Source organism: Heteronotia binoei, chromosome 6 (assembly GCF_032191835.1).
Source record: "Heteronotia binoei isolate CCM8104 ecotype False Entrance Well chromosome 6, APGP_CSIRO_Hbin_v1, whole genome shotgun sequence".
NCBI classification, from domain to species: domain Eukaryota; kingdom Metazoa; phylum Chordata; class Lepidosauria; order Squamata; family Gekkonidae; genus Heteronotia; species Heteronotia binoei.
Window position 1 is genome coordinate 59,846,001 of NC_083228.1, and position 15,295 is coordinate 59,861,295.

Sequence of the window (15,295 nt, forward strand, 5' to 3'; positions counted from 1 at the left end):
AGCCCACCACAAAATGGCTCCTTTGGGAGCTAGCGCCTACCCACAGCTCCAAGATTCCAAGCCAAGTGTCCCCCTATGGTGGGAAACATGTTTCAAATGTCACTCTGTGCTAGAAAATTTTGGGAAATGTACTTTTCATTAGATGAAGAGAAAACAGGAAGATACTGAAAATATGGGTATATATTGCTAAGATGGACCCAAAATTACATGGCTATCTGGCAGTGAAAATATTCATTAACAAGGTCATAAAAACAGCCAATGAGTTTCAATAGAATAAATCAGGAAAATGAAAATACTTGCGCTACAGCTATGAGCTGGAATCAACTTTTGCTTTATGTTAACACGGTGTAATAATAATAATTATATATACTGTGTATGTTCTCATTTTCAACAATGTCACATAAATCACTAATAAATCATTATTATTATAAAAGAATTTTCTGTATATATTCTTAAGTAAACTGACAATAATTCATATATTCCAGATCAATCTAATTTCACAATTAAGTATGCAGAATGCACAATAACATTCCTAACATTCAAACTGTGAAACAAATATAATCATGCATCCAAAAAAAGTCCAATCAGTTGCACTCGATAACATGAGATGCCACTCTTGAATTATATCAAATATATGCCACTGAGACCACTGACGAGAAGCCTAGGTCTATTTCTCATTGTGGTGAATCCTTTTCAGTAGCACAACACATTTAAACTGGAACCAGCATATATACAAAAGTATTTAAAGTCACAAAAGTGCTTAAAACATAGATTTTCACCCAAATACCAGAGCAACCCCATCCAGCATAGCTGATGCAATGATGTCATTCCAAGTGACATCTTCGCATCAGGGACATCATGCAACATCCACACCCACCCTGGAATGCCCCCCAAATCCCCCCCACCAGATGGGTAAGGGGACCTGGCAACCCTATGTGCACTGGACCACATTAGGTCTTGACATGACTGAAAACAGATTTTTGTGTATAATATGCGCTTCAGTGTCTCTTTCAGATCAGCAGCTTACATAGACCAAAATCATACTACAGAACATAGTGTTTTCCTACTGCTTCATTAAGAGCATAAAATTCTATTTTCTGAGCCATAGTATCTCTCACTAATGAAGAATGGGCCATTTTAAACTAACAATTATACACAAAATTTCAAATACTAGGTTTACAAGCCTATGTTCTGCAATACTGTTAAAATTCTACAGACTGCTTTGTAAGGCATAAGGTAGCAGACAAGCCTTACCAATATTATTTTAAAAAACTGTCATTCATCACAGTCTATGCAGTAATCTGCTATCATAAGACTTAGTAAAGTTCTCAGTTTTCTGATTTACTAACACCAATATTGATACAGCTACAAATGCACTAGAAATTCTGAGTATAATGAAAGAAGTATTCTTTAAAAATTATCAACCATTAGATGCAATTAAAATTCTTTAAAAATATTTTGCTATCCAGCTTAAAAATGGTTAAATGACACCCACAAATCATTTGCTGTATGGTAAAATGCTATATGGTAAATGATTTTCTCTATCGCTGGAGTGTAATAACCATAAGAAATCAAGCAACTTCTTAAAGATTAAACAAAAAGCTTATAAATTGTTTTTTTTAAAAAAAAGTACACTTCACACAAACCATTCAAAGTACTTTCCAGTCTACCATTAATATATTCATGTACTGTATTATGTCTAGTGTAGAATACTAGACTGAACATGTATAGATATTAAAAACAAAGAAGCCAGTTCCCATTGTTTTCAGGAAGAATTACAGAATCAATTCTGACAGTTGTGGGATCATTTTTGTCACTGATATCAATAGTGTAGAACCCTCATTCAAGTAACCTTTAATAAAAAATTTCAGATGGTCTCTCCACCACAGTCTCTAGCACAGATTTTAAAACACTCTAAAAGTCAATGACTAATAATAAGGTAAATAATGTGTTAACAAAAAAAAAGTGTCTGTTCTCTAGGTTAGAGTTCTCGAGATTAGAGTCTGCCACTCTTAAACACTACATCATGCTGGCTCTAAAGTAGGGGTATCGAACTTATTTGTTATGAGGGCAGGATCTGACATAAATGAGACCTTATTGGGCTGGGCCACATGTGCCATAAAATATAATGCCAGGTAGTGGAGATATAAACTTTATAAAGGATACAGACAAAACACAAATAAATATTTATTTTAAAACTTAAAACATGCTAAAAAGATCAGCACTCTTGCAATATTTTGTTTATTTAGCCATCTCTAATAACTGACACCTTTTACTCTGAATTATTGCATCGAAATCTGGAGACAATGTCTGTGCTGTAGCAATATTGAGTATGCTGTTCAGGGATCTGTAAGTTGCAAGCCTACTTTTGATTTGTTGACATTCTTTACAGAAATCTCATGGTCAATGCTTTGAGCCTAAGGCCCAGAGGAAAAGATTAAATGGCTTGGCATTGCAAGCTTTTGTACATAACTTGCTTCTTGTAAACATGTGGAGGTACCATGACACAGACGGGGGGCGGGGGCAGGTGTCTGTCCCTCTTCCTTGGCAAAAAGCTCATGACTTTGTTGTCATTAAAGGTGCTTTGTATCTATCCCTGAGACTGAGGGAACTGAGCAAAGGAAACTCTCTCTTTCCCTCCCTCCCCAGGGGATAGAAGGAAAAGAGCCTGGCTCAGTAGCTCTGCTGTGTGATTTGACAGAGCCTGGAAAAAGCCGGCTCTCCCTCCCCCCTCTTCCTCCCCAAGGGAGGAGCCTCAGCCAGTGGAGAAAATAGAGGCTTTGCTCTGAAGCTCCTGTACAATTGAGCAAGCCTGGCAAAGCAAGCTGTGACGCAGAAGAAAGAGAGGGGAAAGGAAGCAATGAATTGCATGCAGGCCTGATAGGACTCCTGCAGACTGCATGTTCTGACACATTCTGGGGCCTGATCTGTCCTGCGGATTGCACGTTTGACACCCCTGCTCTAAAGAGTTGCTATGGTGTCCAGTATAGCTGAAACACTTTTTTTTTTTGCTGAGTGAATCACCAAGCTACAAACCTATTCCATGGGGGGGGGGGCGGTGTAACACCATTCAGAACAGGGGATAATACAGTTCCTGGGTCAGACCACCAGAAGTACGGTTCAAGCTCTCCACTATGTTTACACTCTCTGCTATGGATACATGAGCTCACTTGCATGGCAGGTTGGGATATTAGCCGCAATATAAATATTTGCCTGTGGTGTCATATCAGAGTCAATTCCTCCTCAAAGACTGGCTCTCCCCAAGAAGCTCCAAGGACCTGAAGTGACAAATCCACCACATTTTCTTTGGCTACGCCATCTTTGAGGTGTTGCTTATTTCCTACAAATTCTTTCTTTTATTCTGAGTACCAGGTCTCTATGTACTACAAAGGTGCAAGAGTAGCCTTTCTTTATTAGCAAAGAACGGCTGCTAAGTTTCTTAACCACTCTATAATGCCCTCTCCAAAAAGGCATACCATTTGTGTTTTTCCCCAGGCTTTCCCCCCTCTAGTTGCAAAGCTACACTTCCTGCTGCACATACGTAGATATCAACATCAATCTGCTACTGCAACACCTACATACAGTAGATCTGAAGATCCCAATGGGATCCTATCTGGACTCTAGGATATTGATTTGTAACACAGAAACACATGAACAAACATGTATACACACAAAGCATGATGAGCCACAACTCTTCCATGAGCCAACATTCCTCCATGTTCTGAGAACCAAGCTGTTAGTATAATACAAAATCTACTGTCTAAAAGTTATGAATACATCCTTAATACTGAATACAAGAACTGATAATATTATCAATATACTATTAGTCACATGTGGCCACTATCCCAGCACAACAAATTAATTCCACTGTAGTGAATTTTAATGCCACTGTATTGAATTTATGCTGGTCACATGTCACTGCAATAATGCTTATACCAGCAGCGCGCCATAAGCATAGTGGGAGTAAGGCTGTGCAGTAAAATTTAGAATAGAGAATGGGTGGAATAAAAAAAAATTAAATAAAAATTAAACTAATGAAGAAAAAGCAATCCCCCTGTAGTTAATGGAGAATTTGCCCTTTCCTTCTTCCTATTAGTAATGATGGAGGGTAATATTCCAATGCAGCAGCCAATCAGGGCAAGGCTAGAGATGCTAGGGCCCTGGTCCAGGGGCAAAAATGGCAAAATTGGGAGAGGAGATTGGGAAGGCCTCCATTTTTTCCTTTTTCCAGGCGAACAATGAGGGATGAAGCTCCTGGGAGATTATTTTCCCTTTTAGGAAAAGTCAAATGCTTGTTATGACAAAGCTTTTCATACTCAAAATGTATAGCATGAAAAACTTTTAAATACTTCCCTCCATTTTTCTCATGCAAAAACTGCAAAATTTTGAGGACCACTGAGGAAAAGAACTATGACATTTTTCTCTTTTCCAGCTAGAAAAACCATACGTTACAAAGCATGTCACTCATTCCAAACATATAGCATGAAAAAGTCTGAGGACTGTCAGTTTTTCAATGTAAAAATTGGGAAATTCAGGGTAACACCAGGGAAACTTATGCAGTAACTTATGCAGTAAGTTTTTAATATAATAATTTTGAAAATAATTGATATGATGTACATTAAATAAGAATACATCATTAAACAGTTCAATGTTTTCCTAAAATTAATATCAGAACAAGCTGGCAGTTCTATCTATTATGACTTATGAGAGAGTTTCTGTCTAAATAATACACTTTCTTTTGTTTACTACAGAATTTTTCTTCAACTTTTATTTTTCGTACCTCTCAGACAATAAAAATACATGTGCTCACATAAAGCTTCAGTAGTTTGAAACTCTCAGATATTTTGTATACTTGCTATTTTTCTTATACAAAATGACAATACATGTTATTTTAAATTCCATAATATGCCAAATAGCTGTTCAATCTGTAAAAGTAGGTTTGATAAGCAGAAGAATTGCAGATTTATACCCCGCCCTTCTCTCTGAATCAGAGACTCAGAGCGGCTTACAATCTCCTATATCTTCTCCCCCCACAACAGACACCCTGTGAGGTGGGTGGGGCTGCAAGGGCTCTCACAGCAGCTGCCCTTTCAAGGACAACCTCTGCCAGAGCTATGGCTGACCCAAGGCCATTCCAACAGGTGCAAGTGGAGGAGTGGGGAATCAAACCCGGTTCTCCCAGATAAGAGTCCATGCACTTAACCACTACACCAAACTGGCACATACACTAAAGTATTGCATATATTTCAATTTTTTGTAACATTTCCTTTTCCTCTATGCTTCAAAATTACTAGAAATTTTACATCTCTATGCAAGGTTGTGCCCTGACCTGGATAGCCCAGGTTTGCCTGATTTTGTCAGATCTCAGAAGTTAATCAGGGTCAGCCCTGGCCAGTATTTGGATAGGAAATCTCCAAAGAATATCAGGGTCATGCATGACATGGAGGCAGACAATGGCAAACCACCTCTGAACATCTCTTGCCTTGAAAACCCTATGGAGTCACCATAAGTCAGCTGTGACTTGACAGCACTTTCTACCACCACCATGCAAAACAGTATTTCTATAGAAATTCAAGCAATAGTGTTATGTATGTGGACTCAAGTGAGAACTGAATTGGGTGTTCCTGCCTGGCTCATTGGAGCCATACAAACGAAGCTTGGCGACTGCTGCTCTGCTCCAGTCACGGGGCTCCTGCTGGTTTGAATGGTCCAATAGCATCCACCCACTTAACCACTACACCAAACTGGCTCTCTACACCAGAATGAACTACATACCCAATTTGGCACATGCTCCCTCTGCTCCCCCCTAGATCCAGCCCTGCAATCCTATGATTAGATATTTGTATTTACATTAATTTATGCTTTTCACTAGTATTTCATCTTCCCATATTTCATTTCTGGTTCACAGCTTCTTCTATTTACTACTCCCAAAAGGTGGTAATACTTTCCACAAATAGATGCAATTCATGCAGAGGAGGAATCAAACTGGACACTTGGAAAGAAAAGCTACTTCTTAGAACCACTGTTTCTTTTTGTTTTGTTTTGTTTTTTAAACAGCACATGATATGATAGATGTTCAACTAGGGTTACCATATTTGGAAAAGCAAAAAAAACCCAACCCCAAAACATATTTCCTGACTACTTCAAACAAGTTATCACTATGACAAATTTCATTTTAAATACTGCTATTTAAGCTGTGGTAATAGCTACTAACTAATAATATCCCTAACCTTCCAACCCCAAAAGGGGATATTTTCATCAGTATTTTAAAAAGAGCCCCTAAGAAGACAGACACCATAAAAAGAGGACATCTGGTAATCTTAGTTCAACTCAGATACATAGTACAGTGAAAGCTATCTGCAAAGTCCACAGGGAACATATATGCAATGGGAATGATTAGAGGAAGAAGACAAATCTCTGGTTTAAAATGCAGATACATTAAATGACACATCAGAATTAAATACTGCCTTTCTGTTGAACAAAGCAGGAGTCAAGTGGCACCTTTAAGACCAACCAATTTTTATTTAGAACGTAAGCTTACATTCTAGATAAAAATTGGTTGGTCTTGAAGGTGACACTTGACTCCTGCTTTGTTCAACTGCTTCAGACCGACACGGCAGCCCGCTTGGATCTAACTGCCTTTCTGTGTAACAGAAGAAGCATACCTATTTGTCATTGGGCCTATGAAAGGGTTAGCAATGAGCTGCACTATTGCTTTGGAGGCAAACAACAATCCGACTTGAACATTTTCATTCAGCAGGTCTTTGTCTTCCTTGGGGCAGTCAGAGGATGCTTTAGTCATATTTACTGCCATTTGCTGTGTCTGAGCATGATAAAAATCTCCCGGTCTTGTGCCTTCAGAATGATTTCCAGTAACCATTGTAGAGTTGTCATAGTAGGAGAAAATACTTTGAAAACTGTCCAACTTCAATGAAGCTGTCTCTGGCCCAATGGTTTGGACTTCGGTTGCATTTTTCTGGTGTTCAATGCCATACAAGTAACTGGGAATAATTGGCACTGGGGGAAAAAATCAAACAAGCACATAACTATCATATAGTGGGGCCATACAAACAAATGGCATTTTCTGTTATCAATGTAAATACAAGGTTGCATTTTACTGTACCAGACAAAACACATAAATAGAAATTATGCAGGTTTTCTGGTGACTGTGTGGAACAGTAGCTAAGTCACAACTGCTTTATCAGCTGGGCTGCTTACATTTTATATGACATCTAAATAGGGTTTAATTTGTGCCAGGCCTAGGCTTTCCTGACTTCAGCCACCATTTTCAGTGCAAAGGGGCTGAAGCCTAGAAAACATTAAAATCACTTAGGTATCCCTTGCCATTCAGTAAACAAGACAAGTCCCCACATCAGGAATTATGGAAAGTGCTCCCAAAGCAGAAAGCCCAGCTGCAAACAGACATGAGTCCCAGCATCTCCTTTTGGAAAAGTAAGTACTGAGTGTGGGATGCAATTAGAACTACACAGAAGAAAAAAAGGTTGCCAATCCCCAGTTGGGGGCAGGGGATCCCTTGGTTTGGAGGCCCTCCCCTTGTTTCAGGGTTTGCAGAAAGCTGGGGGGAAGGAAATGTCCACTGGATGTTCCATTATACCCTATGGAAACTAGTCCCCATAGAATATAATGGAGAATCAATCTGTACGTATCTGGGTCTTGGGGGGGCTCTTTTTTGAGGTAGAGACACCAATTTTTCAGCATAGCGTCTGGTGCCGCTCCTAAAAAAATACCTCAAGTTTTAAAAAGATTGGACGGGGGGGTCCAATTCTATGAGCTTCAAAAAGAAGGTGCCCCCATCCTCCATTATTCCAATGGAGGGAAGGGATTTTAAAAGAAGCATAGTCTCTTAAAATATGATGATAACTGTACAAATGACATACACACAAGAACCAATTATTGTGACCTAACATGTTTCAGCCCAATAAGGCCTTCTTCAGAGGTCAACCAATATAAGGTACAAATAGGCACATCTTACAAAAAATATGTCGAAACTGGTCCAAAAAAAGGAATACTGTTAGAAAAAATGAAAATAATGAGTTTAAGTATTCATAAAGCATAACATGATGAATAATGCTTATAATATTATTGAAAACCCCTATATTACTTACTTCCAAAGCAAGATTAATGGACACAAGGCAGAAATGTTTATGAGTCCTCTTAGGAATAAGTCCTGTGTCCAGTGCATATGCACAGTGTTTTCACCAATATTAAAAGTAAAATGCATCACATAATTCTTTATGAATACTTAAACTCATTATTCTCTTTGTAATGAAGCTTTCAATGGACATGTTTTTACCTATTCTCAAAATAAATATGTGTATTTTTACTTATAACAAGTAGATTTGTGGTTTTAACTATGGAGCCCCTACTAGGTTTCTTTATTACCTTTTAGGTTCTTGATAAAATCTTAAATGCATCCTATGTATTTAAACATGTAAAGAAGAAAATAACAATATCTAAAATAGTAAAAAAAAAAAGAAGTTGAGGCAACATTTTCATCAGGAAATACAGAATGAACAGCCATTCTTGTATATCACATCTTGCAAAAGTTTCATCTGTATACTAAGGTTAAAGTTCTATTTATTTAGAAAACCTATTCATTCATAGATGTACCATGTATATAATATGCATGATATGGTAATACATTAATCAAGAAATAGTAGTTGTTAACTTTCAAAATAATAATGCAGAAACTCATGTTTAGAAATCATACCTATTATTATGTATTATTTTACTCCTATTATTTATTATTTATTTATGATTTTCAATTCATGCCACATCAACCTAAAGCGCTACCTTGAAAAATTATATGTTCTAGATTACCCAAAACGGCAGTATGCATTATTTGTTTCAGCAAACTTTTTCAATAACATTAATTATAAATGTGACATCATAGGAAAATGCACCTTGAATAGTCACTCAAGCCTGTATGGGTATATATGAAGTACAGCAGTGCAGCAGCACCCACAATTTAATTGACTTCAATTTCCCATTACAAACTGTATTTAATCAGCAGCATTCCGAAACACTGAATAAGTACAGTTTAGAGTACAGCAGATCAGTTTTAATCACCAAGAATAATATTTACTTTTTTTCCATGCATGTATTTTCTGGATAAGCATGCATGCTAATTAAATTGCCACAACAATGTAGGTATACAACTAAGTAGAAGGTTTTATACTACTAAGGGAAATAGATCAGACAGCCCACATGCCTTTTGTAGTACAAGAAGACTGGGAACTGATTAAGGTTTTCTGTTTGCACAAAAGATCAGATAGCATCAATCCCAACATTGCAGCAAACCAGAGCTTGAAAAAATGGTGTCTTGCAAACCCACCATACCATGGTTATAGATTCTGGTTTGCTTGTCATGGTTTTGCCAATCTAAAGTCACAACAAACCAGTCAAGCTCTTTGAACTACAATTTGGCATCAGTTCTGAACAAAGAGAGTGTCCTCAATTTAATGCTCAGGATTTTCCAGAAACAAGAGACACAGACTACACCTCAGACAGCACTGAGTTTTTTCATGAGATGGAAAATAAACACTCATGCTCTTTTCTTGTTTGTTTAAAATATTTCTAGTTTGCCTTTATCTGAAAGGGTTGTAAGGTGGATAATAAATCACTTAAATACCCATTACATTATATATAAACAATGGTCCTAAAAATCACAATATCAATGGTTTAAATATTTTAAATTTTAAATTTTCACAATAATAAGACTTACTATGCACCATTCAGATTGTTTGACTTATAATTTCTGCTCTGGTGCTTTCTCTTACAGAGATTCTGACACCACATCATGGCTTCGGTTTTAAGAAACCAAGTATGTAAGACTTTTTAACATGTTAGTTTAAAACGAAATCTTAATTTAACAAAATAGCTACAATTTAATACAATACTTAATTATACACCTTGCTTATCTTTTAAATAAAACTATTTCAAACAGTGTTTAAGTACTTATATAAATATGTAAGAAGCTAATAGTTTGATTTTGGCAGATGTGAGGATATTGAGTTCAGCAACTGATAAATTTGAACAGCTTCATTTTTCTTATTCTTCATGTTTGCTAATTCACTACACTATGTAAGCATCCTCAAATAGTAATGTTTCATGAACTACTACTTAAAGCAGTTAATCGGCCACAACACAGCTAGAGCAGGATTTTCATTATCCCAAGTTGTTAACACTTGTTTCCACCTTACTTTTATGAGTACTCAAGCAAAAACAGGTGCATATAGATTTAAGGTAGAATCCTTGGGGGTAACAGCATGGGAAGACAAGCCCATGTTTATATTTTATGCTGATCCTACTGAAGTCAACAATATTCCCATTCATTAGCAGAATTCATTTCTCTCCTTGGTAATGTATGGATGGGGGAAAATGAGCAGTTGTACAAGTCAGTTAAATGTTGACTGAGTACTGTTGCTTTGCAAACTCAAACTCATAAAACCAAATAAAGAAAGAAAACTATCAAGAGGAAACATACATCTTCAGTTTTATCTCCCCTGTCACTTTGGTTTGTAAGACTACAAAGGAAATAAAATGTGGTAGAGATAACAATGGACCAGTATTATTTTGGGCTTAGTAACTTTTGACAAAAATAAGTAATGTTTGCAAATAGAAATAAAAACAAAATAGCATAATAGTTTTGTAGCAGCAAATAGTTTATGCATTTTAAGGTTGGCATTAAAAACTAGAGCGAGTCCATTTAATGTAATATGTATGTTAAGTAAACAGGATGTAAAATTTAAAAAGATTCTACTTACCAACTACAGTAAGCAACATGTTGTCCAAGAGCAACGCAATGAAGACAATCAATAAGATTAGTTTCCGGGATTGCCGACTCTCTCTGAGCCAGCTGAGGACACTGAATTCATTCCAAGCCATGGTTTATCTCCCCTTGAGAAATGGCTTAGACTGCAAACAAAAAAGGATATTTAATACAAATCCAAAATAAAAAAGCATAATCTCTTGCTGTTTTCATGGCATTCTTCTTAAGGGAAAGCACAATTCCTGATCTAATGCCACAAAAGTAACCCATGTCTACTCCATTCTAAAGTGTAATAAGTCAGACCCTGCTTTCACATTTGAGATATGCTCATAATCTCTGGTCAAAGTAGTATTCTTCTGTGATCAGCAATGAAAATCAAATGGTTAAGCTCTCAGTGATAAATCTCAGTATTACCCTTCCAGTTTACCTCACAAAAGTAGCCATTTGCCCTTCTCATGAAACTTAATACAAAAGCCAGTCTAATTCAGCAGGATTTTTTAAAAAACAAAAATGGGGAGCCTGCTACTTATCTAAGCATACTAAAATAGAGGAAGAATAAAAAGATAAAGATTAATGTTGCCTGAACTGATGTAAAAGTCAGATATCTCCTGCTTGTATGGTTTGTCATTTCCCTTCTGTGTTAATTACTCTGTATATAGTCCCTGAGGCAAAAAAGACTGGGCACTCAGCTCCAAATTTTAAAAAGTCTCCAATATGGATATCAAACTCATAGTCAGCAGATATCAAAGTCAAATGCATCATTTACACTTTCTCAAAACTGAATCCTCTTTCATTCCAGATCACAAATATTCAGCATCTCAAATACTACAAATAAAATTTACAACATGCAGGGACAAAGGAAATTCATCTTGATCAGGTCTGAGTACACCCAATACTCCCAACAATTTCTTGCTCTTGTTTCTCATAGTTCAATCTTTTTAGCAACAGACAACCGACAAAAGGAAGGTCAGATTACTAACACACTTCTCAGAACCCCTTACCTGAAGAACTCCAGAAACAAATACCCCCCTAAGAATTGTAACTCCACTGCTAGAAGTTGAGCTTCATGGACAAGACACCGCACAGAAGAAAATAAGGAAAGAGAGTCAACAGGAAGAGGATGACCACACCTCAAAGTAGGAGCAACCACAACCCCCAAAGAAGCTGGTGGGTGCTCAAAGCACTTACCATGTCAATAACTACAAAGTATCACTCCTGTTACACCTAACAGTAGGATACACTATGTCCTGGTTTAATAACCCTTTCCAACTCAAGATGCAGGAAGTCTCTTTTACACAAAGGACATAATGTGCTGTTGGCCACAAATTTCCAAATGCAGGTAAGCATGGTTTTTCTGGCATATTTTAGTTTTTCTGTGGTCACTTCATGGCAGAGATCCATAGATACCACCTTCCAAGAAAGTCTTGACTGTGAGCTTCACTAGAATATGGTGAAGGAACAGTAAGTTAGTGGTGCTCCCTTTCATAAGAACAGGTCCTGCCACAGACTAAAATGCAACTCAAAATGGAAGGTGCAGCACCGGTAATGTAAACTAACTCATATCATTCCTCACTTGTCGCTTACTAGCCTTTTGGGGTTTTGTATCCTCTTACTGTCCTGTCTGATCATTACAGCAGAGGGGTACTAAAAATCAACCTCTCTTAAAAACTATGGGCCCTACCCTGCAAGTTCTGCCTCCAATATCCTACCTATGTTAGTTAATCAACAGTGAACTAAGGGCACTCTTTACATGTTCAGAGGCACTTTTGCTTTATTCCACACAGTCTCAGCCTTGGCACCAAAAACAGACTCCAGATTTGTGCCCTTGCTCAAATTAAACCCTACCCTGGCTCTACCAGTGTTTCAGTGAATAGAAGGAATCCTCACCTCCCCCTTCAACTGCAGAGTTGCTCCTTTCTCCCAGGAGTAGCACTTCAGCAGGCACTTTGCACTACAGAGGTGGGGGAATCACACCACCATGGGAATCCATCTGTCCCCAGAAATGCTGAGGATCCAAGGCATTGGTTTGCAGTCATACTTTCTTCATTTAGGTACCCCTACTTTCTCTCTCAGATCCGTTAACTCACATTCAATCACTGCCTTACCTGATAGCCCCCTCTTTCAAGAAAATACTTTCAATTTTATGCAGTCAGGGACAAAAGTCCCTACCTCATCCTGCCTCCAAGGCAGTCACAGCCCTATGCATGTTTCTCTCCTTCGTTTTATCGCACAGTAACCCTGTGAGGTAGGTCAAACGCCAGTGTCTGGCCCAAGATCATCTGCTGAGCTTCATGACTGGGGGGGCGGGCGGTTCTCAGTGCTCCCTATCATAGTGGGGCACTTGTAACTACTACAGCTCTTGGCTTTGTGCCTCTTCACTCGCTTCTGACTCTGTCCAGTCTCCTCCACTGTCCCCCTCCCAGTTCGCCGACGCTCCCCACCCTCTCTCGGTTCTTCCTCCCTCCTCCACACACTCCTTGCCCTCCTCTCCCCGCCCTTCGTTGTCATGGAAGAAGGCTTTGGGGACCAGCCAAAACACTGCTCAAGCCTCAAGTTCTCCAGAGCCCTTCCTCAGCCTGGATTCACCGTCATCTGTCGGCTGCTGATGAAAAGTTGGCCTAGTACTCTTTGACTGGCAGGATATTGGGGGTTATCTCCCTCGGTCCTAACCAAAGTTACTCCGTGAATGTCGGCGGGGGATTTTGCATTAGATCCAGGCGGCCACCTGAAGGCTCTGCCCCCCCCCCCTTTTCCTGCCCATCCTCTCGCCCGCGCCGCCTCCCACCTGCGTGGCGCCCCGCCGACGCCCAGCAGCCACAGTTTCCGCAGGCGGCCGCAAGAGTCACAGTCTCACGACGAGCTGCTCCAGCTCGCTGTCCGACTCTGCCGGGGTGCTGCTGCCACTGCCAGCCGCCACGAGCGAGCGGCACTCCAGCGCTCCCACTTACCAGACTCCTCCTTGACGTCACGCCTGATCCTTATCGCTCCCCGCGACTCCTTGAGGCCACGCTTTGCTCCAGGCCAGCCAGGCAGCCGGTCCGCTGGAGCGTTTTCTCCGCACTCCTCCCCACCGCGGGCAAAAGAGCCCGTCTGGAATTTATACTCTCCTTCCCAGCTTCTCGCTTCCCCCCAGCAACAACTCAGCCAAAGTGCATGAAAAGTGGGCGAGGCGCGCTGCGTAACGTTCAGGGCACCGGGCTGCTCAGAGGCAGGCGAAGTCGCCGTGCAGAGCCGGGGTCATTTTGCGCGTGCCTGCTTTAGAAAGCCCGAAGCCGCCGCTTGGACTGCAGATGGCCTCGCCGTCGTTGCTGATGCTGCCGCAGCAGCTGTGCAAGGGATAAATACTAGGAAGGCAATATGTAAAGAGCTCATTTCAGCCAGCTGCCCGTGGCTGGCGCGTCCATCTGCGACTCAAGCTGACATTCGTCACCTCCTTCACTCGGCTGTTTAATGACAACACCTTCCTTTGTAATACCCAGCGCTGCTTGTGCAAATTAAAGCACAAGTTCGTTTGCATAAAAGCCAGCGCTGGTCTTTACTCAAAGTTAACATCTGTTTTTTTCCCCTCTAATTGAGGTGGCTGTTTTATGAATCAGCTTTTTACTTCTTATGTAAGCTAAATGGAACAAAATAAATTGACTTGCATGTTTTGTGTTAGGATCCAAAATAAATCGACTTGCATATTTTGACTGGAAATAAAATTTTATATATATATATATATATATCACTGAGATTATTTGTGCCATCCGAAACAAGTCTGTTCAGATCTGCTTAGTAGGTGTTACTCCTAAAAAGTTATTTTAAGATTGCACAGTACATCTGCCTAGTTACAGGTACCAAACTAAACAACTATGAACTGTATTTACAAACAGTGGTAGAACAAGATTTATCTACAAGCCAAAACATTCACCATGAGTATAACAGGAATTTGAGATGAGGAGGCAGAAAGTGAGAAAATAGAATAATCAGGGTTATCCCTTCCCCCACAAAAATTCTGAGTTCTTAAAAATGCAAGTGACTGAGAAACTTCCACATCTTAACATTCAATTCAGTTATTTTAATCCAGTTCCTTAAACTGTTAATTTCTACATGAAGCAGGTATTTTTAGATACTTCCACAGAGGAAGATAGCCTTTCTGTTTGGCATTCTTTCATGACATCTGACTGAAAGCAACTGTTTGAGGTGTCAGGCCTCCATGCCCCTGCTTGTGGACCTTCCCGGACATCTGGTTGGGCATAGGATGAAAAACAGGAATATAAGAACATAAACAGAGCCCTGTTTGATCAGAGCAAAGGCCCATTGAGCCCAGTATTCTGTTTACACAGTGGCCGAGCAGCTGCCTCTAAGAAGCTCACAAAGCAGGATGAGGGCAACAGTATTCCTCTCATGCTTCCCACCAGCTGATATAAAGTCAGCTGCCTTTGTCCTGGAGGGAGTAGATAGCCATCATGACTCGTAGTCATTGATACTTCCACCCTACATGAATGTGTCCATAGTGGATCG

General features: G+C 39.5%; 1 protein-coding gene across 1 annotated transcript in view; it reads right to left on the minus strand.

The window, feature by feature from the left end:
- Window positions 1-14,494, minus strand: part of SLC18A2 (solute carrier family 18 member A2) — a 56,362-nt gene extending 41,868 nt beyond the window's left edge. The window contains exons 1-3 of the mRNA XM_060241548.1: window positions 13,741-14,494; window positions 10,788-10,938; window positions 6,666-7,017 (exon numbers count right to left, since the gene is read on the minus strand). Of these exons, the coding sequence (XP_060097531.1) occupies window positions 6,666-7,017; window positions 10,788-10,908 (473 nt within the window). The 5' untranslated portion in view covers window positions 10,909-10,938; window positions 13,741-14,494. The remainder of the gene's footprint in view (window positions 1-6,665; window positions 7,018-10,787; window positions 10,939-13,740) is intronic.
- Between the last annotated feature and the right edge of the window lie 801 nt (window positions 14,495-15,295).